The sequence below is a fragment of the Echinops telfairi genome, unplaced genomic scaffold, assembly GCF_000313985.2.
Source record: "Echinops telfairi isolate 266 unplaced genomic scaffold, ASM31398v2 ScPeMD7_1713;HRSCAF=2227, whole genome shotgun sequence".
Taxonomy (NCBI): domain Eukaryota; kingdom Metazoa; phylum Chordata; class Mammalia; order Afrosoricida; family Tenrecidae; genus Echinops; species Echinops telfairi.
Window position 1 is genome coordinate 19,817,018 of NW_022105611.1, and position 22,259 is coordinate 19,839,276.

Sequence of the window (22,259 nt, forward strand, 5' to 3'; positions counted from 1 at the left end):
TGAGTGGAGACCCAATGTCCATCTGCTACCTTAATACTAAACCTATAAATTTATGCACATAGATTTATTTCCCCATCATCATATATATTTACGTATGTACATGCCTGTATTTAGACATCTACAAATGCCCTTTGCCTCCTAGTTTTCCCTCCATTTCCTTTTACTTTCCTCTTGTTCCACTCCCATGAAGGCAGAGCTTTTTAGTATGCATTTTTCCACTAGGCAAGCATCGAGCAACTGGCTCAGAGTTAATGCACCCAGTGCTGATGCCTGGGAATTCACTCTCTGGTCACAGTGACTTTTTCATTAAAGCAGTTTTCGCTCAAACTTTATTTATTGTGAGGGCCAATTTAAGAAAACGGCTGTGAAATTTTGTTTCCTGCTTGGGAAAAATGCCGCAGAAATGGTTGTCATTTTGAACATGGCTTACAAGGACAGCACTAAGGGAAAAACTCAATATACAAGTGGTTTTCTCCTTTCAAAAAAGGTGAAATATCAAATGATGACAAACCTTGTTGTGGACATCCATCAACTTCCCAAATGAACTAAAATGGCGACAACATTCACACACTTGTGCTCGCAGAATGACAGTAACGAACCACTGAAGAGATGGGGACGTTATCTGGACTATCTTGGAACTTGGTTCAATCTCTGTGAAATTTGTGCCTCAGGTTCTGACTGACCAGGAAACAGACTGTGGAGTAGAAACATGCCGAGCTTTGAATGAACAGCACTGAAGTGACCCACACTTTTTCCCCAAGGTCATTACTGGTGACTAGACATGGTGCTATTCCTACAACCCCCAAAAGCAAGCATCAATCAAGTCAGTGGTAGACACCATCATCACCTTGCCCAAAAGAAGCTCCTCAAGTGAAAGCAAAGATCAAAATCTTGCTCATTTGTTTTTTTGATGAGAGGGGGATAATGCATTTGGAGTTTGTTCCACCAGGTCAGACTTAATCAAGCTAAGATTTCATAACTGTGTGACAAAAAGTCTGATTGTGGCAGATGGGACTGGTTTTGCCAGCACAACAATGCACCTGCTCACGCAGCCTTCTGTTTTTGGCAAAAAAACAGCATGCCGTTCTTGCCCCCCACACCTCACCTGACCTCACTCCATGCAACTTCTTTTTGTTTCTGTTCTGTGAATGAAGAGGGGCATGAAAGGACAGTGATTTGATCTTAGAAGAGGTGAAGAAAAAAACGAGGGAGATGCTGTCAGCCATCCACAGATGAGTTTGATAAGCGTTTCCAAGAATGAAATTGCAGATTTGACAAATGTATAAGGTGATAAGATTGTTTTGTAAAACAATTTAAATACATAGCTTTGAAAAAAATTCCATTTTATGGGGGGTACCATCAGAAAACTCATGTTCAATGACGTTAAAATGACAAGAGTTCTCAAAACTAATGAATGTAGAAAGTAGGCATAAATCAGGTCTGCCTTTTTATCCTTATAATAGGCTTAGAAAATAAAAAGATTTTATTTGTATATTTATTATTTTGACTTTAGTTTACATTAGTTTGTGGATTTCCCACTTGTGTATTTTTTAAAAATAAATCATTTGATTGGGGGCCCTTACAGCTCATACCAAACCATACATCAATTGTATAAAACACATTTGTATATAAGTTACCATCATCTTCAAAACATTTTCTACTTGAGCCCTTAGTATCAGCTCTTTTTTCCCTTCCCTCCCTCACCCTCACACCCTCATGAACCCGATAAATTATATTATTATTTTCATATCTTACCCCATTTGCTGTCTTCCTTTACCCACGTTTCTGTTGTTCATCCCCCTGGCGGGGGGCGAGGTGGATGTGTTAATATGTCATCATTGCAATCAGTTCCCGGTTTCTCTCCCTACCCTCATGGTATTGCTACTCCCATTGCTGTTCCTGAGGGGTGTATCTGTCCTGGATTCTGCGTGTCGAGAGCCCTTATCTGTACTAGTGTCCATGCTCTGGTCTGGCTGGATTTGTAGGTAGAACTGGGGTCATGATAGTGGGGGGAGGAAGCATTCAAGAACTAGAGGAATGGTGTGTGTTCTGTTGGTGCTGTGCTTCACCCTGGCTGACTTGCTCCTTCCTTATGATCCAAAGGAGATTGTTTTCAATGTTGAGCTAGGAGACCAGTTCCATTTGATTTCACAGCCATGTGATCCTAGGAAAGTCCATTTCCCTCTGTGTCGCATTCTAGAGTGAGTCAGAGCAGCTCATTGTTGTTTTGGAGCCCTCGGGTTCTAGCATCTCCCATCCCTCCTGCCAGCATAAGACATGAAATGCAGCTTCCTCTGTCTCAGGGCAGACACATCATGAGCAAAAGTTCCTTGACTCTGGTGCGATAAATCATCAACTTGGTCAGAGACGTAAGAGCTCCAAGGTGACAGAATCCAGCTGCCTCTAGTTTAAGAGAGAAACTGGACTCATCCATCGGTGATGTAATGAGATCCTGCTCCTTCCAGTGATGTGCCCTATGACCTTGGACAAAGCACTGACCTCCCTGGGCCTCTAGCCTGCATTCACAACAAGAGGGTGAGGAGAGCTGACTCCTGGGGTCCTACGGGTCGAGTATCTCTAGGATCTTGTGATTTACAGACACTTGTCTTGCTTCCAAAGATGGATAAATTCCTAAACTGGACAACTGGAACAAGACTATTGTGTTTTCTAGCTTTCTAAATGAAGAATGTATTATGAGGCTTGGAGGAAACTCACTAATAACCTGCAATTTGCAGCTGACACACCTTGCTTACTGAACGTGAGGAGACTTAGCCTTCCAATATTAATTGTAATTCAACATAAGAAAACAAAAATCCTCATAACTGGACCAATAAACAACACCATGATAAACAGAAAATATTGATGGAATCAGGATTTCACTTTACTTAGATCTTCTGTCACCTCCACGGAAGCATCAGTCAAGGTATCATAACCGTGAACAACAGACCTCTGTAGCGGAAGTAGCAGTGGGAGGGTTAACAGTAATGTAGCACCAACAGTCTAGCTCAAAAAATGGTAGTTACTATGCATGACAGCTTTCAGGCTCAGAATGGGAAGATTACACATTACCTAGACTAACCCTGGAATAACCGCATCAGCATAACATGGAAACGTACAAGAAATGCAAATTCTAGCAGCTCACTCCACTACTGAACAAGAAAATCTAGGGGTGGAGTCCAACAGTCTGTGTTTTAAAACATTCTCTATGCCAGGGGCTTAAGTGGAGAACAAATGTTTTGAGAATGATGAGGTCAATGAATGTACAAATGTGCTTTACACAACTGATGTATGTATGGATTGTGATAAGAGTCGTATGAGCCCCTAATAAAATGATTAAAAATAAATGATTTCAAACAAACAAAAAACATTCTCTAGGTGATACTGATGCATGAAAGCAATTGTAGACAATATTTAAGCAAACGAGCATGGCTGCATTCCAATAAACCTGTATTTACAAAAATGAGGTGAGATGTTGCTCCTGGGAAGTAGTTTGCCAACCCTTGTCCAAAAGCTTCCTCAATTCTTTGCTAAAGTTCATTCTGGGCGGTCCTCCTTAGTAGTTACATAGCATCTGCCTTAATACTTAGGGTAAATCATTCACTACCTCACAAAGTAACTTTTTTAATTAGGGTTATGATCAGATCATAATTCTGTTTAGAAGAGTTCATTTTTAAATATCAAAATCCAAAATGCCCCTACCTATGACTTCTACCCATAGAGAGTTACAGAGACCCTCTGCTTCACTAAAGGGCTCCATTCTAGTTTACTTTTGAGGCTAAGTTCACTCTAACTGAGAAATGCTGAAGGGACCATGTTTTCTGCTAAAGTACAAGGCAAAGAGAAATACAAGAGGTTAAAGATACCCCATAGGCTGGGCCAACTTCATAGATCTTTATTAGATTGAGGATACCCAGGTTAGCTCAAAGGAAACTGGTTGACAAATGGCAAGCACAGCTGGACCACAGAGGAGAAGAGGCATCCTGGATGGTGAGAATGTGAACTTCTGATCTATAAGGGCCACGGTCTCCTGCTTCACTCTGCTCTTCTTAGCACTCACTCCCCCAGTGCTGGCACTGAGGATCTCCCGGGAGCTAGTTCAACTTGGACAACAGTTCTTCCAGTTCTGGTCGAGCTTTGAACCTTCCTTTGAAATCTTCTTCAGTGTGCTGGGGAAAAGAAAAAACGTAGGAATTAGCATAGAGTTTTTCATTACTCAATATGCACAGCAACCAGAAAGAACCCATCAGTTAGTTCTGCATAAAATAATTCACATTCAATTAACTCCAATTGGGTATCTAATAGGCACCAGACATTGTATTAGGTGCCAGGGGTTGAAGGTTAAATCACAGCCTCCCTGCCTTCCATGAACTCAGATTGGATGTGAGAAAAGAGGCACAGAAAGAACTGTCCAAACAAATTAAGTATCACAACAGAGGCATTAAAAATAGAGAATGGGAGAATGCCAGAATCTCAATTTATAATAGAGATAAGTGTCATGGGGACTGGAAAATTTGAAGTCAACACGGCCAGCACATTCTATCCCTGTACATTAATCTATATAAAGCCCAAAACACAGGCATAAGAGATTCGACAAGAATAAACTCAGAATAAGGGAGGAAGCAAATACCAGTTTAATATGAACTGACATAAGAGAGGGCTTTTGAAAGCTGGTAGAGAAAATGGGATTAAAAATAATGGATTTCCCCCACTCCCCATACTTTCTGAAGCCCCTTCGTACTTGTGTCATTATAAGGATCGTCTTGGCGATGGGACCAGAATACACAATGCTTAGTTTAAAGCTTCTAATGTCTTTCAGGTTTTCCAAAGAGTGACCAAACTTCCCTCTGAATAACATTATTCAATAGATTCAGTGAATCAGATGATATAAAGTCAAGGCCCCAAAATCTTCTCTCTAAAGTACATTTTCCTTTTTCTGTGCTGATTTACTATACTGTTCATTAATCTTAAATCAGGTTCTTTCTGCTATACAACTGTCTGAAAGGAAGGACTTTGGGGCTGTTGTAGAGCTCACCCCTGCCTCCAGGGTGAGGTCAGCTCCTGTGGCCCCTAAGCACCATCGCTGAAGCCTCAGAAGAGCCGATCAATAACCTGGGTGCCTTTCTGACTCTGATCTGGGTTTATCAGCCACACTCCCCGTTGCTTCTCAAGCCGGGCAGTCCAGGTGCTCATCACCCTGCCACCGCTCAGCCCACACGTTGAGCACAGCCTGGCCAAGGGGGCTTCTTTCCAAACTAATACCTACCTCCTTCACTAACAATCTGACTCCTTCAGGAAGATTGCTTCGGATTATCTCCAAGAAAATCTCTGCAAATGTAGCACTCAACCCACTGATCTGCAAAAAAAAAGAGAGAAAGATAAAACTAAGGGAGGGTCATGAAAGCGAGGTGACAGGGCCAAGATGGCATGGAATCAAATGCAAGCTGCAGCAATGCTAGAGGCTTAAGCTGCAGTTTCAACACCTAGAGGGGATGATGGGCTCATGGTCCCCAGGCGTTCCCTCGGTGCCTGCTGAGCTGTCTGCTTGCTGACATGATCATGCCAACATCACTTCCTGTAGGAAATGTCATAACTGCATCAAGAGGTTGTCCAGCCCATGCTCAAAAGCTGACTGGTGTTAGATCTTGTGCTGAATCAGATGTGTAAAGAATGGCACGCAGGGAACTGTGGGAACCCATGAGAAAAATACTCACCTGAGAGGTAACATGTAGGTGCAATCATGCAGAAATCCAGGAGTAAACAGGGAGAATCCAACAGTGGTGTGGAGGGTTTTTAAGACAGAGGAAAACGCATTCAGAAAGGTGGGGAGGTAAAACAAAGTAGTCAGGGATGTGAAAGTAGCTCTATAAACGGTTAGAGGGGATGGGGCATGAAAACGAAAAATAGAATTATGAAGGTTCTTGAGTGCTAACAAAGGGATAAATGGTATCCCACAGGCCTCGGTGGCAAGTCAGATCTGTCACAGTGTGATGGAAGTAATTTACTCCTAATACTTCTTAAGAATTAAAGCTTGCTTGTTTCTTTGGTGTATGAAAACCAGGACTGATGAACCTATAGAGTCAGCAAGTGGAATAAGGGATTGGGGGAAGAGGGGGGCACAGAGGTGGTTTTAGGGGGAAGGGGTGATGATGTCAGGGGTCCATGTAGAAAAAGAATGTTTGGAAACTGATTGTGGTAGCAAATGTACAATTCTGCTGGATGTGATTGAACTACGGAATGATTTGATATATGTATTAATCCCAATTAATTTTTTAAAAAAGAAAAGCTTGTAAGAATTTTCATTATTTAAAAAATTAGCATGGATTTCAAATGTTACTGCCTTGATACATTTCTTCTTTTTAGTAGTTTTCTTGATATACTAGTCACATATCAATTATACACTTCCATAGTTCAATAGCTTTTAAAAAGTTGTATATATATCATCACAATCAGTTTATTTTTTCACAGTTTTATTGGCACAAAATCCACATGTCATACAATTCAATATTTCCATCATGTCAAGAAGAATTATAATCATTAGCATAATCAATTTTAAAACATTTTCTTTTTCTTCTTTCTCATGGTTAAATTGCTTTTAAAATGAGTTGTGTAATCACCATCCGTTCTAGTGCTCCCTCCCCCCAGTACATTTCTTTGCTGGTGTTACTTGAGTGGTTCAAAGGGGTAGGTAGCTCCACCCACTGACACTGGGTTGGTTCTCACATACCCTACTGGATGGAGTAGAACTGCAAAAAATCCTTATGAGAGCAGAGCCTCATCTTTCTTCCTCAGAGCTGCTGGTAGGCTCAAACAGCCAACTTTTCTGTAAGCAGTCCATTGCTTAATCTACTGCACAACCAGGGCTCCTTGAGGGCCATATAATAGCATATTACTGGGCAATAAAAAGGAATGGAGTATTGATACATGTTATAACTGGTATGAACTTTGAAAAGATTATGAGAAATAAAATAAACCAGACACAAGAGCTCACATATTACATTATCCCATTTATATAAAATATCCAGAAGAGGAAAATTCATACACATAGAAAGTAGACTAGAGCTCACCAGGGTCTAGAGCAGTGGTTCTCAACCTTCCTAATGCTGCGACCCTTTAGTACAGTTCCTCATGTTGTGGTGACCCCCAACCATAAAATTATTTTCCTTGCTACTTCGTAACTGTAATTTTGCTACTGTTATGAATCAGGTGACCCCTGTGAAAGGGTTGTTCGACCCGCAAAGGGGTTTCAACCCACAGGTTGAGAACCGCTGATCTAGAAGGAAGAACTACTGTTTAATGGATATAGAGCTTTTGTTTGAGACAGAAAGATCTGGAAATAACTGACGGTTGGTTAAAAAGGTACTTAAAGCCAGTGAATTGTACATTTAAAAATGGTTAAACTAGAACCCTCTCCCAGGGCAACAAATAACGGAAAAGTGGGTGAGGGGCGATGGAAGACGATGTAACATATGGGGAAAAATCTATAACTTACCAAGGGTTCATGAGGGAGGGCGGGGGAAGAAATGGGAAGCCGATATCAGGGGCTCAAGTGGGAAGAGAAGGCTTTGAAAATGATGATGTCGGCATATGTGCAAATGTGCTTGACACGTTGGAGGAATGTATGGATTGTGATAAGAGATGTAACAACCCTTAATAAGTATTTTTAAAAATGGTTAAAACAATACATTTCATATTATATGTACTTTACCACCATAATTTGAGGGAACAACAGAGGAGAGTGCAGAGAACTAGACAAGGAAAATACATGTCGAGATTCCCGAGTGCCTACCTGCACCACTCGCTCATGGGTGGTCAGGACTGAGTCCAGGAACATTTTGTTGCCTTGGTCTTGCAGCCGCAACAACTCCGTGGTTTTTGTGGGCATTGCGTAACTGTGGGAAGGAAGAGTCTACCGTTAAGAGGGTTTCCTTACGCCAGCAGCAGCAGCAACACTTAACCCATTTCCAACAGGGCAGCCCCGGGGGGACAGCTATGAGTGCACGTGATAACTCCTGGAATCAAAAGGAGACTAAACCACCTCTGCGTTGATCTACAACCAGGAGCAAAAAACAGATGTCTTTATAGCTCCTCCAGAAGTTTCTAAACTCCCTGAGGAGAGACACAAGGCTGCGCTTTCTGCATCCCCAATCAAGGCTAATAAATTGTTCTGCAAAAAAAGTGACAATCAGTATTTGTGCTGCTGAAGAACAGCCAGTTCTATAAGAAGTAGGTTCCTCATTAGACAGGCTTCAGAGGCAAACCCTGATTACATCATCTGTTCTGGAGAAATAAGGAATGAAAGGCAATTTGACAACCTCAACAGTATTGATGTTTTGGGCCAAATACTTCTTTGTTGTTGGGAGTTGAACTAATTTAAGCATTGTAGGGTTTGTAGCAGCAGCCCTCTCCAGTGGTGATAATCAAAGTGTACTTTAAGATCTATCCTGAAGTAGATTGCTGTCAGAGTAATACCCAAACACACCTGTAAGACATGTTAATATGACAATTATTCAAATGTACCCATCAACCATTAATGCGAAAGATGAAGAAATTGAAGATTTTTGCCAACTTCTGTGGTCTAAAATTGATCTAATATGCAATCAAGATGCATTGATAGTTACTGGCGATTGGAATGCAAAAGATGGAAACAACGATGGGTTAGTAGTTAGAAAATATTCTGCAGATTAAATGGACTAAAATAGGGGTTATTCCCTTCTTTATGTTACAGATATAAAATATTCTGCAGGTAAAACTGACTAAAATAGGGGTTATTCCTTCTTTATGTTACAGATATAAAATATTCTGCAGCTAAGACTGACTAAAGTAGGGTTTTTTCCTTCTTTATACTACACATATTTATTCACCACTTATTCCAGCAAAACTGCTTTAATTTGTTTATTCATTCATTCAATGAGCATTACCAAAAGCCTCTGCTATCTCAGGCACGGAACAAGAGGAAGACGGACACGGTGGCTACAACGAGGCGCTGAGACATAAGAAGAGTTGTGAGGATGATGCAGGCCTGGGGGGTGTTTCATTCTGTTGTACACAGGGTTGCTGTCAACAACATGGTGGGCAAGGCACAGTTTATGCTTTCAAAAAGCTCACTCTTTTGGAAAGTACACAAGTCAGTACACAAACATCTACAATACAGTATGACAATGAAAGGTGTGCACTCCATGAGAGAAATGTGTGGCAGTCACCTTGTAGGTCTGAAACTGAACTCAGAGTCCTGTTAGAATCATCAGCCATTTAGGATCAAAAGGCAGCATTTCCCCAAGGACAAGGTTCAGAAGGTTAGTTAAGGAGGAAGCACGAGACAGGAAATGAAGGAAGTGGGATAAGGGATGGTCCATCGAGGGGACTGCGATTGCTGTGTTGGACCCGAATATGTATGCATTGTTGAAGGTAAAACTATGATCTGCTCTGTCAGCCTTCACCTACTTCACAGCAGAAAGAAAGAAAGAAAAGATGTGGCAGTTTAAGTCCCTAAAGAATTACAGTTTGGGAAACCCTATGGAACTGTTCTATTACATCCTATACGACTACTATGATTCGGAGCAGACTCAGCCACAGTGGGTTTACTGAATAGTATCAGAACAAGATGGAGAAAAGTGGGGCTCTGGGAGGGCTTCACAAATGCATAGAAAGAGCACAGGTATTTGTCTGAAGGGCATTCTAAGAAAGTGCAGCAGTATCAATAAGAGCAAGGAAACGCGAGAGGCCTTCAGAGAGAAACAAAAGAAAAATTTGACAAACAAAGAACAAAAATTTGACAAACAGACATAATTTGACAGACATACTGGGAAGTTGGTTCATTCCAAAGTAGAAAAGTCATTTTAGTAAGAGTATGGGTAATTTTTCTTCAGCATCTTTTCTGTACTTTTTAGATGTTTGGCAATAATACTCATGGTACATACAAGGGTCAATTTAACGTGTGTAATATATATATATATAGCACTAGTTGCTACTGTGGGGAAATATTGCCTGGGACCGAGTACAAGGGAAATTGCCAAGCTGTTAGGGAGCTTGAGATCTGTGGGCTTTATTATATATTAACTGTACTTCAATTTTTAAAATTATAACTTGATTTTTCCCCCTAAAAGAAAGAGTAGCTTCATGGAGAGTAATGCTAGGTGCTTTTATTCTCTATAGGGGCTGGTGGGTCAACTCCATCTTCAGGCATGGAAGCTTCTTCTACATAAGAAAGATTTCCATATCCCCGCGCTGAGTGCAGGCAAAGTAAGGGACCCCAAGAAGTACCCCTTCATCTTCTCTCCTTCTGGGTGAGTTACAGCTGCAGCAAGGCAAACCATTCTCAGAACAAAAGCTGCACACTGCTTTCCTGCCCTATTCCATCTCAAGGTCAAGGCTGTCAACCCTCCCCTTGACTGCCAGCGGAAAAATGGATCAAGATGAATGAAAATCAGAAGAAAAGAAAATCATTTCATCTCAGAAAAGCTGGGCAGTGAGACAGCTTATTATGAGGGTCTGAAAGCTTCAATCAACACAGAGAAGTGAGTTGCTAAAAACAAACATTTCTGTGCTCTGGAAAATGTGGAGCAAAGACACAGGAAAGTAGCAAAAAGCAGCACAGTACATTCATTCTTTTGTTCTAAGAATTCTATCTAAAAGAAATAAAAGAATTCTATCTATGCCTACCAGAACTCAATCCACGTAAACAAATGTTTGCTTATTCATTGCCTACTATGGGCCAGGACTTACACAAGGTCCTAAGGTTAGACCACTAATGAAGATACTAACAGTCCTGGCCTTATAAGTCTACTAGCCAAAAGTCACTGCCATTGAATCTATTCTGTCTCATGGCGATCCTACAAAGGGTTTCCAAGGCTGTAAATCTTTAGAGGGGCAGATAACCTCCTCTTTCTCTCAAGGAGCGGCTAGTGGGACTAAACCACTGACCTTGTGGTAAGCAGTCCACTGCTTACCAGACAGTACCTCCAATAGTAGTCCAATTACTATTGAGAAGTAGAGAAGACCAATAGTAGTCACTGAGTTACAATGGTAAGAGATGCGTGATATGAAAAGCAAGTCATATATCCTTTGCTGCTCCTACATATATAACAGAAGGACCTAACTTAATGGAGCTCCCTGAAGAAGTGACATTCAAGATGAAGTCTAAGAAAATTTCGTGCCTAGTTGAAAGGGATAGAGTTGTATGTGCTTTAGCAAGCATATGAAAAGGTCCTGAAGTGGACAAGGGCAGAAACAAAGGCAATGTGCCTGGAAGTGCAAGGAGGTTTTGCGGGAGTTTAAGGAAGCCGAGGTAAGGGGGCCTATAACAATCTATATAAGAAACTTATTTTGCCCTAAGGGGTTGGAAAGCCATAGAAGGATTTTGAACAGGAGAATGATAAAATCATATTTCCACTCTAGAAAGATCAACTGAACTGCCATGTGGTGACCTGGTTAGAAGGAACTGGGAGCAGGAAAAAAGTAAGCTACAATTAAAACCTTATTATGTTATTTACAGGTAAGCCTCAATAATAATAATAATAATAATAATAATAATAATCACAGCCAACATAAGCCCTTCACATACATTTATCCCCTTGATTTTCACTACAATCTTTGTATATAAGCATTTCTATCAGCCTCATCTTACAGAGGAAGCAACCAAGGCACAAAAAGGCTACAAACACTGCCCAATGTTAAGCACACAAAGAATGTATCCGACCACAAGGAAACTTCAGGCACTCTGGCTCCAGAGTTCATGCTTTAATCTATATGCAAGGTGCCTTTTAAAATTCAAATACTATACCAAAAAGAAACAAAATGTAACCGCCTGCCTGCCTGCCTGACAGTGGGTGCTTAAGGTTTGCCTGGCTGTCTTCACTCATATGCAACCAGGGCTTTTTATGATCAAGTTTTAATGAATAGCAGCTTTAAAAAGAGTCCTTTTGAATGTTTAAAACTCTGTAGATGTGATAGTAGTATTCTGTAAGTGAGGTTTCATACCTCTTTGCCAATACAGACCTTTGGGACATCAGCCCTAACCCCAGCCAACTGAAAAAAAATTTTATTCATCATTAATAATAGTTCTTATAGAGTATTTATAGTGTGACAGTCTCTCTGCTAAGTGCTGTTATATAAGACCTTGTTTGATTTTTCAGAACTCAGGAAAATAGAAAAATCATCCTCCCCATTATATAGATTAGACAATTGAGGTTCAGAATTGTCCAAAGTAATAAAGTTAGCAACTGGAAGAGCTGGAATTTAAATAGAATATGAGCAGTTTGAATGCAGAGTTTATATTCGTAACTATTTGTTATTCAAAGCGTGGTCCACAGACAAGCTACTGATTAAGTCCAAGGTAAGATGGAAAATTACCAGTCACTAAACATACCAACTTAGCCGACTGTTTTTTTAATAGCAAGACTTCCTCAAGGAAGGAAGCAGAGCCTTCATACACATTATGGCATAATCGGACGTCTTTGGGACTTGGAAAGCATTGCTCTAAATTATATGTCATTCTCTTTCTTGCAACTGACATTATACTTTCCCTTCTCCTTATCGCCCTTCCACATTGTTTTTCTCAAGACTTCTGAGAGTGTGTGACTGTATGTTTTATGTACTCTCTGAAATAAGGTTCTATGTCAGATTCACTTCAGTATCCTCCTACAGTGCCCACCACAAAGAAACAAAGGATTAATCAAGAAATTTTAAATTAAGTAAAAGCACATTCATTGAGCTTTGGGAACAGCATACCACAGAACTAGATTGTGTAGTCCCATTTAAGGTTGTATGGCAGAGGACTAAATGTCCCCCACGTGGAAGGTCTTGGGCTAGGTGCTGAAGAAATAAACCAGAGTCTTCATCAGGAGGCAATGCACAGGCTAGGGGAGGAGGGAGAGTGGTACTGATACATAAGTAGATCACACAACCCAGAACACTAAAGGCCATGGGAGAGGTGTACTGCTGCCACTGCTAAAAGCGTAACCAATGCTGCAGGGCATAAAAGAAAAAGATAAAGCACATCTTTAGGCCCCAAACAAGTAAAGTCCTGTCAATTTTAAGAGTTAACGTCACAGCTTATCAAATTTTGTAAAGAGCACTTTTAACACATTTACATTTTAGGTTATAAAGGCTTAAATGTTTTAAAGGCTTAAAAGATTTAAATTTGGCTAAGAATTAAAAATATGGCCCTACTAAGTTAAGATCCTGGCAACTTATTCATCCTGTGACTTTTGGCAAGATATTTAACTCTTCTGAGTCTTGTTTTTTTCATCTGTAAAATGGGAATGCACTAAGATTTAAGCCATAGGGTTGAGAAAATGAAATGAGTAAGAAAGTATAATTTTTGCCAGGGCCACATTTTGTGATATGTACTACCATTCCACAATGGTAAACCACCTAACCAAAGATCTTAAAAATAGTTTTCTTTAGATCAGCTTACTTTGTAAAGAAATTCATTTCAAAAAGAAATTTGAGCAACTGGAACTTTGACATGTTGCTGGTGGAAATATAAAATAGTGTAGTCACTTTGGAAAGCAGTTTGGCAGTTTCTAATAAGTCTAAACATATGAGTGGGCTTCAAAAAGTTCATGGAAAGATAATGGAATTTTTTCCTGAACTTTTTGCGGCCCCCTCGCATTTACCATTCAATCCAGAAAGTCCACTCTCAAGGAAACGAAAACTGATCTCACAAAAACCTATGCATATTTATAGTAGCCTTATTCATAATTGATAAAAAGTAAAAACAATTCAAATGTCCTTCAACTGATGAATAGATAAATTGTGGTACATCCATCCAACGAAATGCTAACTCAGCAACAGAAAGCAACCAACTGCCACTACCACGGGGTACACCTCGGAAGCATCTCCAGTGCCTGACCCTAGTGAAGGAGGCTAAATGCCAAAGCATAAATAGAGTGTGAGCCCATCCACAGGACATTCTGGAAAAAGAAAACTGCAGGGCAGAAAACAGATCAGTAGGGGTAGGAGAGAAGCTGACTATAAAGGAGCTGGAGAGAATTTCGGGGGATGATGAAAATGTTTTATGATTATGATGGTATTTACTCAACTGTGTGCATTTATCAAAACTAAGCCTATTCACAAAGAGGGCAACATTTTACCGAGTCTAAATTATACCTTACAAAAACAATTATAATTGTTTTTAATTATTAATGCTTTTCCATACAAATGAAAATGTACTCAGTAAATGTGGGTTTCCCTCCAGTTCGTCAGCAAATCTAAAGAATAAATGACAAAGGGACAAGGTAGAGAATACCTAAGTATGTTGAGAGATAAGACAGAGCTCATGAATCGTGGATTTGAAATAGTGAAGATGTCAAAGCTCCCTAAATTGATCTACAAAGCCAATGCAATCCCAAACAAAATCCCATCAGTCTTTTTTCTGTAGAAATCAACAAGCTGAATATAACATTTATATGGAAAAACCAGAATCTACAATAGTTAAAACAGCTTTAAAAAGAGGAACAAGGTTGGAATTTCAGTAATCAAGATGGTGTTATATATTGGTATGTTGCTGAGATTGCTAGCTATTGTCCAGTCAATCCCTGACTCATGTCAGTCCCATGACAATGGAACGGAATACTGCCTAGTCCAATTGTAGAATGGACCATTTTGATTCATAGGATTTTTCATTGGCTGATTAATAACTGGTTATCTAAAATATATGAAGAACTCTTAAATGACCCAATTAAAAATACAGACGAAGATTTAAGACTCTTCACTAATGAAGATATGCAAATGGAAAATAAAGACATGAAAAGATAGTCAACATCATAGTTCATTTGGGTAAAGACAAACTAAAGCTATTATATGGTAAAACAAGATACCTTTAGAATCTAATTGTTTTTTAAAATGCCAAATGCTGACCAAGCTGAGGGGTCATATTGCTAGTGGAAATACAAAATGATGCTGCCATTTTGGAAAAGCATTTGGCAGTTTCTTTCAGTTATATACTTAACATATAATTAAAAAATCCCAGACCCAGGTAATGCCCCAAGAGAAAAGAAGACTATGTCCACATAAAACTTGTAGAGGAATGCTTATGGCAGCTTCATGCAATCTAAATGTACATCAACTAGTGAACAGATAAGCTAGCTAAGGTCCACCCATACATTTGAATACTGCTCAGCCATTTAATACTTGTACAAACATAAATGAATCTCAAATGCATTATGCTAAGTAAAAGAGGTCAGACACAAACAGCTTCATTTTGTATATTTTGGAAAAGTTAAGATAATAAGGACATAAAATATGGACTAGGGGTGGGAAGGAGTACCAAGGAACTTTTTGAGAAAACGGAACTATCCTATATTTTGATTTTTTATTGTGGTTATAGTTACAACATTGCATATATTTGTCAAAATTCCTAGAACTGTGTACCTTTAAAGAGTGAATTTTATTACATGCAAATTATATTTCAAAACCTGAGTTAAAAAAAATCAGAGCATGCCACTCATGCCAAGAATATCCCATGCAAAACACCCCCACCCTTCATACCTTTCCTCGACTTTAATGGAGTAATGGTTGCAAAGGTTGTGAATATACTGGGCATAACTCTCTGCTAGGGCCATGTCATACGCAATCAGGTGAACATTTACAACACCATACTCATAATCTGTCCCCAGATTAATGGGTCTCACTTCCACTTTTCCCTTCTTCCTGGTCTGAACAGAAAACAAAAAGAGAAACAAAATAAATCAAGGTATTGAACAAGAAATGTCAAGCAAACCATCTTAATATAAAGAAAAACAACCTCACATAAACAAATTTGTTTACCATTGTGCTGGTTGACCACCCTCTCTATAAACTGAAGCTCTCCTAGGAAGTACTGGCAGCTTCTCTTACTGTTTGAGCAGTGCGATCAGGCAAAGGAGGAAGAGGGATAGTAATGAAGGCATTATTTTAACATGAACACACAAGGGGGCTTAAAATGGCTTTGGGGAAAAGTCCATTATCTTTTAATACTACTTTTCCACAGACTTTTTTAAGCCCCTGTAGGTGACTATCTGTACTATGAGCTGGCTAGGAGATTCATCTCCCACCTCTGGCTTCCAGTTTTCCCTGTTTGTAAAATGATGCGGCTATGTTATGTCAAAGATTTCTAACACGGAACCCAGGGATAGATTTCAAGGCATCCATGCCCTCCCCCACAAATTATTTGGGCCTATTTTTCTAAGTAGAGAATCCTTAGCTTTCATCAGAATCTTTAAAAAATTAACAGCTAGCCAGAACAGAATTTATTAGTGTCCTGCAATTATATACCCATCCTTTGAGAACTATCGGGTACAATAAAGTATATGCAAGCAGAGCATCAGACCTTTCTTAGGAGTTGCCGCTGGGTGGACCCAAACTTTCAACCTTTCAACCTTTCAGTTATCAACTAAGAGTGTTAGCCACTTGCACCTCTTTGCTATTGAGAAGAAGAAAATAGATTTGGGGGTGTGTGTGAGAAAAAACAAACAATCTCTGCTTATATGTCTTATGTTACCCCTCTGGAATGCCAGTAGAATTGTTCTTGAGAGAGGATCTCTCATACCCATGTTCTCCAGGTCAACCTAAGACAGCAAAGTCTCAATTTGGGAAACAGGAGGAAGGTCCGAGTACGGGATCTTTTTACAAGGTTGGTGGGCAATGAATGTACAAATGTGCTTTACACAATTGATGTATGTATGGATTGTGATAAGAGTTGCATGAGCCCCTATTAAAACGATTAAAAAAATAAATTGAATATCTATTTCATGTACCAAAAAAGAAAGAAAGAAAGAAATTATAAAACTGACGCTCCTATCTCTAAGTGAATTCTAAGCACTCACCAATGGCAAAATAAATAAATCACTTCATGAGATTTTTTTTAAAAGGCTGGTAATAGTGATAATAAATCTTATCTCACAAAGATGTTTAAGAATTGAACAAAAACCATATTGTTGAGAATGTGGGGAGTCGGAGCAGAGACCCAAAGCCCATCTGTAGATAATAGGATATCCTTTCACAGAGAGAGGGGTCACAGGGAAGAGATGAATCAAGCAGGGTGCAATAAAGCACTGATGAAACACACAATACTCCTCTGGTTCCTTGAGGCTTCCTCACCCCTCACTATCATGACCCTAGTACTGCCTTCCACTGCGGGTCAGACTGGATCATGTACACAGATACGGTCAAGACATAAGAACTCACGACACACAAAATCCAGGAACAAGAATGAGAGTAGCAATACCAGGAGGGCAGGAGCAAGGTGGGGAGAGGAGGGGAGGAAGGGGGAACCAATCGTGATGATCAACATAAAACCACACTCCCCCACCAGGGGGGACGAACAACAGAAACCATGGAGGAAGAGAGACAACCATCAGTGTAAGATATAAAAATAATGATAATTTATTAAGGGGCCACAAGGGTGGGGGAGAGGAAGAAGGGGAAAAGAGGAGCTAACATCAAGGGCTCAATAGAAAATAAGTATCTATGAAATAATGATGACAACATATGTACAAACGTGCTTGATACAATTGAATAAGGATGGTTACAATAAAGCGCTCAAAATGTTTTTTTTAAAAAGAATTGAACAAAATACTCTATAAAGTGATTTGTATAATCGGTGGCACAGACATAAACATACAATAAATCATGACTGTGATGGAATTATTACTTTCACTTTATATGGCACATATCAGGTCCAGAGGTACCATGGAAAGAAGGCCTGGCAACCGACTTCCAAAACAACAGCCACTGAACCCTATGGAACACAGCTCTACTCTGACGCACATGGGGCTGATGATGTGACTCAGAGTCAAATAAAGATCACGTGGTTGGCTGGTTGTAGGGCAAGGCCTGACATAGAGAAAACACATAATGAGTTTTAGAACAAGAGGGAATTTAAAGATTATTTTAGTCTAGTTCTTTTTCTTTGCAGATAAAGAATATGAAATCCAGAGATATTAAAAGCATCCTCCAGATAGATGGGTTTCAGTAATTAAAATCCAGACCTCCTGAAAACCAATGTGGGGATTTTTTCCTCCGCACTTTTTGCATTATTTATGTATTTATTTTTAAATAGTTTTACTGGGAGCACTTACATCTCTTATCACAATCCATGCGTTCATCCAGTGTGTCAAGCACATTTGCAAATATGCCACCATCATCATTTCCAAAGCATTCTCTTGCCACTTGAGCCCCTGATAACAGCTCCCCATTTCTTCCCCCTCCCTTCCCCGCCCTCCCTCCCTATTCCTTACATTATTAATGCTGTCAACAGAATGGCTGCCCCAGGAAAAGGGAAAAAGGAACCTACAGCCATTGAATCCATTTTGACTCATAGAAACCCTGCAGAAGGTTTTTAAGGCTTTGTAATTCTTCATGAGAGCAGATAGCCTCTTCTTTCTCCCTTGGAGCAGCTGGTGTGTTTGAAATACCAACCTTGTGGTTAGCAGTCCAACATTCCCCATAGCACCATGAGGACTCTGTAAGTGAGGAACCAACCTCTAAACACCAATCATCAAGGGCTGGTCATCTCTTCTAGAGAGCCCGCCACTCAACCAAACTAAACTCACGGTCATCAATTCCGACTCAGACCCTATAGACCAGGGTGGAACTGCCCCTATGAGTTACTGGTACTGTAACTCTTTGTGGGATCAGAAAGCCTCATATTTCTCCCATAGAATGACTGGTGGTCTCAAACTACTGACCATGTGGTTAGAAGCTCCAACTCGTAACCATTACGCCACTGCCTAGCTAAGCCCACCACAACAGTGGCCAAGTGCAGTAGTCAGGACGTTTCATGGCGGTCAGCAGAGCTGTGAAGAATGCTCAAGTTCAGAGTGGCTGGAATTTTCCAGCAGAGAGAGGAAAGACTTCTCTGAAGCCTGTAAGAAAGATGCTTTGTTTAAGCAGAGAAAATGGCGGGTCTCCTCAAAGGGGCCACTCTGAGAGAACAAAAAAAAGAAAACTGATTCCAGTATCCCTTTTGGCATCTCACTTGCTTTTCCATGTTCCATTGGTCTGTCCAGACCAATCCACACCAGCAGGAGCCCTTCCCGTATTTCACTTCTGAGCCAGGACCCAGCAGAGCTGCACGAGTTTGACTACATATAATACCAAATCCAGTTCTGATCCTTTTAACCTCGCCCTCGCTTTTACATTCACCTTTCCTCTCTTCCTTCCTACGGCACACATAACTGTCACAGGCAGCTCTACATAAAGACACTGTGCAAAGGATGTACTTGACCGGGGCTGGGTTTGGAGAGGGTCATCCTGACCGCACATGGAGGAGAGGCTGGCACGAAGGAGGGAAATGGTTGGGCAAACTTTGCACTCCTATGACTGGCCTGTCCGGCTTCCCTGAGATCACTGTAGGATTGCATTTGGTCCCCCACATGGGTATGGGATACATTTTAAAAGTTGTTTTGTCACTTTGGGAGATTAGATGTGCAACCTGAATTCTGAGTGCTCCAAGATTATTTTTGATTAAATCAAAACAAAAATCCTTTTCCCACCTGGATAAACTGAAACTTGGCACAGCAATAAGTCTCTGTAGTCCCTCCAACAACTCCAAATGTTTGTGTAGTGTCTAGTCACATGAGGATTTAATCTGTACAAATTAATAATCCATATAGTTCCAACTTGTAGTTAGCCTACACTTATTTAATCTCTTTTTCTCTATTGTGTTTTAAATAAATTTACCATGGGCTAAAAAAACAAAAAAACAAAAAGCTTGTTTGTACAAAAACAGCACCCCATTCTACAGACGCAAAACCAATGTCTTAGGGATGAGTGGCGGCTGGAAAAGGATCTCTGCTGTGATGGTCGGCTTCCGCGCCTGTCTAGTCCGTCCCCTCACAGATCAAACACTTCCCGGTTGTGCTCATCCTTCCAGTCCTTGCTGTGCGTGAGCTGACGTTACAGTCACTGTGCCATGAGTCCCTCTGTCCTGGCTGCCAGAGTACCTTCCTAACACACAGTGGTACTGCTCCATTCATCTTTGTCTCCCTAGAGCCCAGCAATGTTAAGTGTTGACACCTTTTGCTGAATTGAATTCTGGCTCTACTAGCCATATAATAGCCATAGAGATATCACTTATGTTTCTGAATAAATTTCCTTTTCTGCCGTCCACCTTACAATATTGTTGCTGAACCAAAAGGCCTGTTCTCCGATTTGGTCTGTTTGCCAAGGGCCTAAAACATCCTGTTTCTCTTTGTGAAACATCATTAAATATTCTCATGGACATATATTCATCATATACAACAACACTGACTTTGCTATCAGGAAAGATGAGCATGGGCATATTATATGGATGGTGTCTTCTACATCTCAAAAGACATGGAAGTGGACATGAGTTATTCTGTTGATATCTGTTTACATCAAGGAACATTGAGGGGAGAAACTTGATATTTAAAAAATTCTATCCATTAATTTAATGTGTTTTTTTCTAAAATCTGGGAAAGACAATCATTATTCAATTTCAGGAAGGGCTCTGTTCAGTTTGAGGACCACCAGTGTTCCGAGGGAGTACGGTTTAAGAGGCTCTGAGATAATGTGGGTGAAGGCTCGTTGGCAAAGGAAAGGCATCATTACGATAATTCATGTCAAATGTGAATCCTTCTAAAAACCTACCAGAGTTGTCATTGTAGGTTGCTGACAGAACAGGTAAGACAAGCAAGAGCTTCTAGTGGGCTGGAGACCAAAGGGCTGAGTCAGGTCTGCATAGGAGTCACTCCCTGTGCCTAGACAATCCCCAGAGAACTTTCCCATGTTCTTTATAATCCCAATGCTAGCAACTACCCAATGAACGGAATATTCCTCGTGGACCGTCCTGTTCAACTTTACATGCCCAGTAGGGAGATGGCATTGAATAAATGTTTGTTGAGTTGAACTCTATGACACCTTCAGTGACTCTTTCAGGAACTGCTTGTTTATCTTCTCTCTTGCTCACCCATTCCCCGAGTACAGCACTTAGCATATTTTATTTTATTTTATTGTGCTGTGAATATACATAGCAGAAGAAATGCCAACTCAACAATTTCTACATGTACAATTCAGGGACATTAGTTATATCCCTCAAGTAGCACAACCATTCTCACCCTCTGAATTATTCCAGCTGATTCCTACCTAACTATTGATGTTATTGATTTGATTCCAGATAGGTAAATCTTAAAAGAGCACAATGTTCAAGGCAGCCATTCTTTACTCCTTAAGCTAAATTATTGTTGGGTTTTAAAAAAACATCAAGGACTATTTGTCAGGTTACAATTTCCCACCAGATTATCGGAAGCTCATGTCCCAGTCATCTGAGTATCATAGCATAGCACAGTGTCTGGCCGATAGGGTATGCTGGATGGCAAATTTTCTGCTCTATGGATGCTACAGCAAAACAAGTAGTTGTCAAAAATGACAATATGAACTACGCACACCTTACTCTCTTGACTCAGGGCCAGGAAAAAATACAACATAGGATAACTACAAATTGACAGCCATTTATTATGCTGTCTCGTTTTCATTCACCCACCTTTTCCTTTAGACAGTCCTCTGATTGAGCTGCTATTAGCTTAAGATCAGAGGCTGGACCACAGCAAGATCAGAGGGTGATCTGAGGTTGATCCTACTTAGCTTAAGATCAGCTGCTGGACAAGCAAGTGGTCTTGGGAAATTTCTTATCATTATTATTTCTATCAAACAGAAACCATTTCCCTCTTCAACAACAACAACAACCCTGAAGCTTTTAAAATTCAACATAAAGTTGAGGCTATCTGCTCACACAGATTCATATTCTCAGAAACCCTATACAGGGTCACTATGAGCCTGACTTGATGGAAGTGAGTGGGTACTGTATTAACCACCCACCCTGAGACACTGAATGACATTCTTTTTAAAGCCTACAGCCCTAACCAAAGGGAACATCTCTTCCCTCAAACAACCAGCCATCAGGAGCCAGCTGTTTGCACACAGTGGGGCTGTATTTGCTAGTTCTGGTTCACCACGCCTCAGGTTGTTCCTAGAGGCACATTTCAATTCAGCTCAATCAATGCTTACTGTTCCCTGTTTGAGGCTGGGATCTGTGCCGGACACTGAGAATACAGGGAAAAATGAGACATGGCCTCACCCCTCAGAGGGAAGCTGGTCATCAAAACAGAGTAAGACACCTATGGCTGAAGAAGCACAAGGAACTAGGGTAAGTAAGCTGGGAAATCCAGGACGACTTCTCAGGAGTGGTCCATTCTTGCCTTCCTCACCCTGCTTCTTCAGTGGCGTATAAAAGTTGAGAAGTTGGCCGAGTAAAGAAG

The 22,259-nt window shown here is 40.4% G+C and overlaps 1 protein-coding gene across 1 annotated transcript in view; it reads right to left on the minus strand.

Annotated features, from left to right (window-relative positions):
* Positions 1-3,877: 3,877 nt before the first annotated feature.
* MRPL48 (mitochondrial ribosomal protein L48) overlaps positions 3,878-22,259 on the minus strand; it is a 50,334-nt gene continuing 31,952 nt past the window's right edge. Inside the window, exons 5-8 of the mRNA XM_045293228.1 lie at positions 15,490-15,656; positions 7,787-7,889; positions 5,264-5,353; positions 3,878-4,166 (exon numbers count right to left, since the gene is read on the minus strand). Of these exons, the coding sequence (XP_045149163.1) occupies positions 4,092-4,166; positions 5,264-5,353; positions 7,787-7,889; positions 15,490-15,656 (435 nt within the window). The 3' untranslated portion in view covers positions 3,878-4,091. The remainder of the gene's footprint in view (positions 4,167-5,263; positions 5,354-7,786; positions 7,890-15,489; positions 15,657-22,259) is intronic.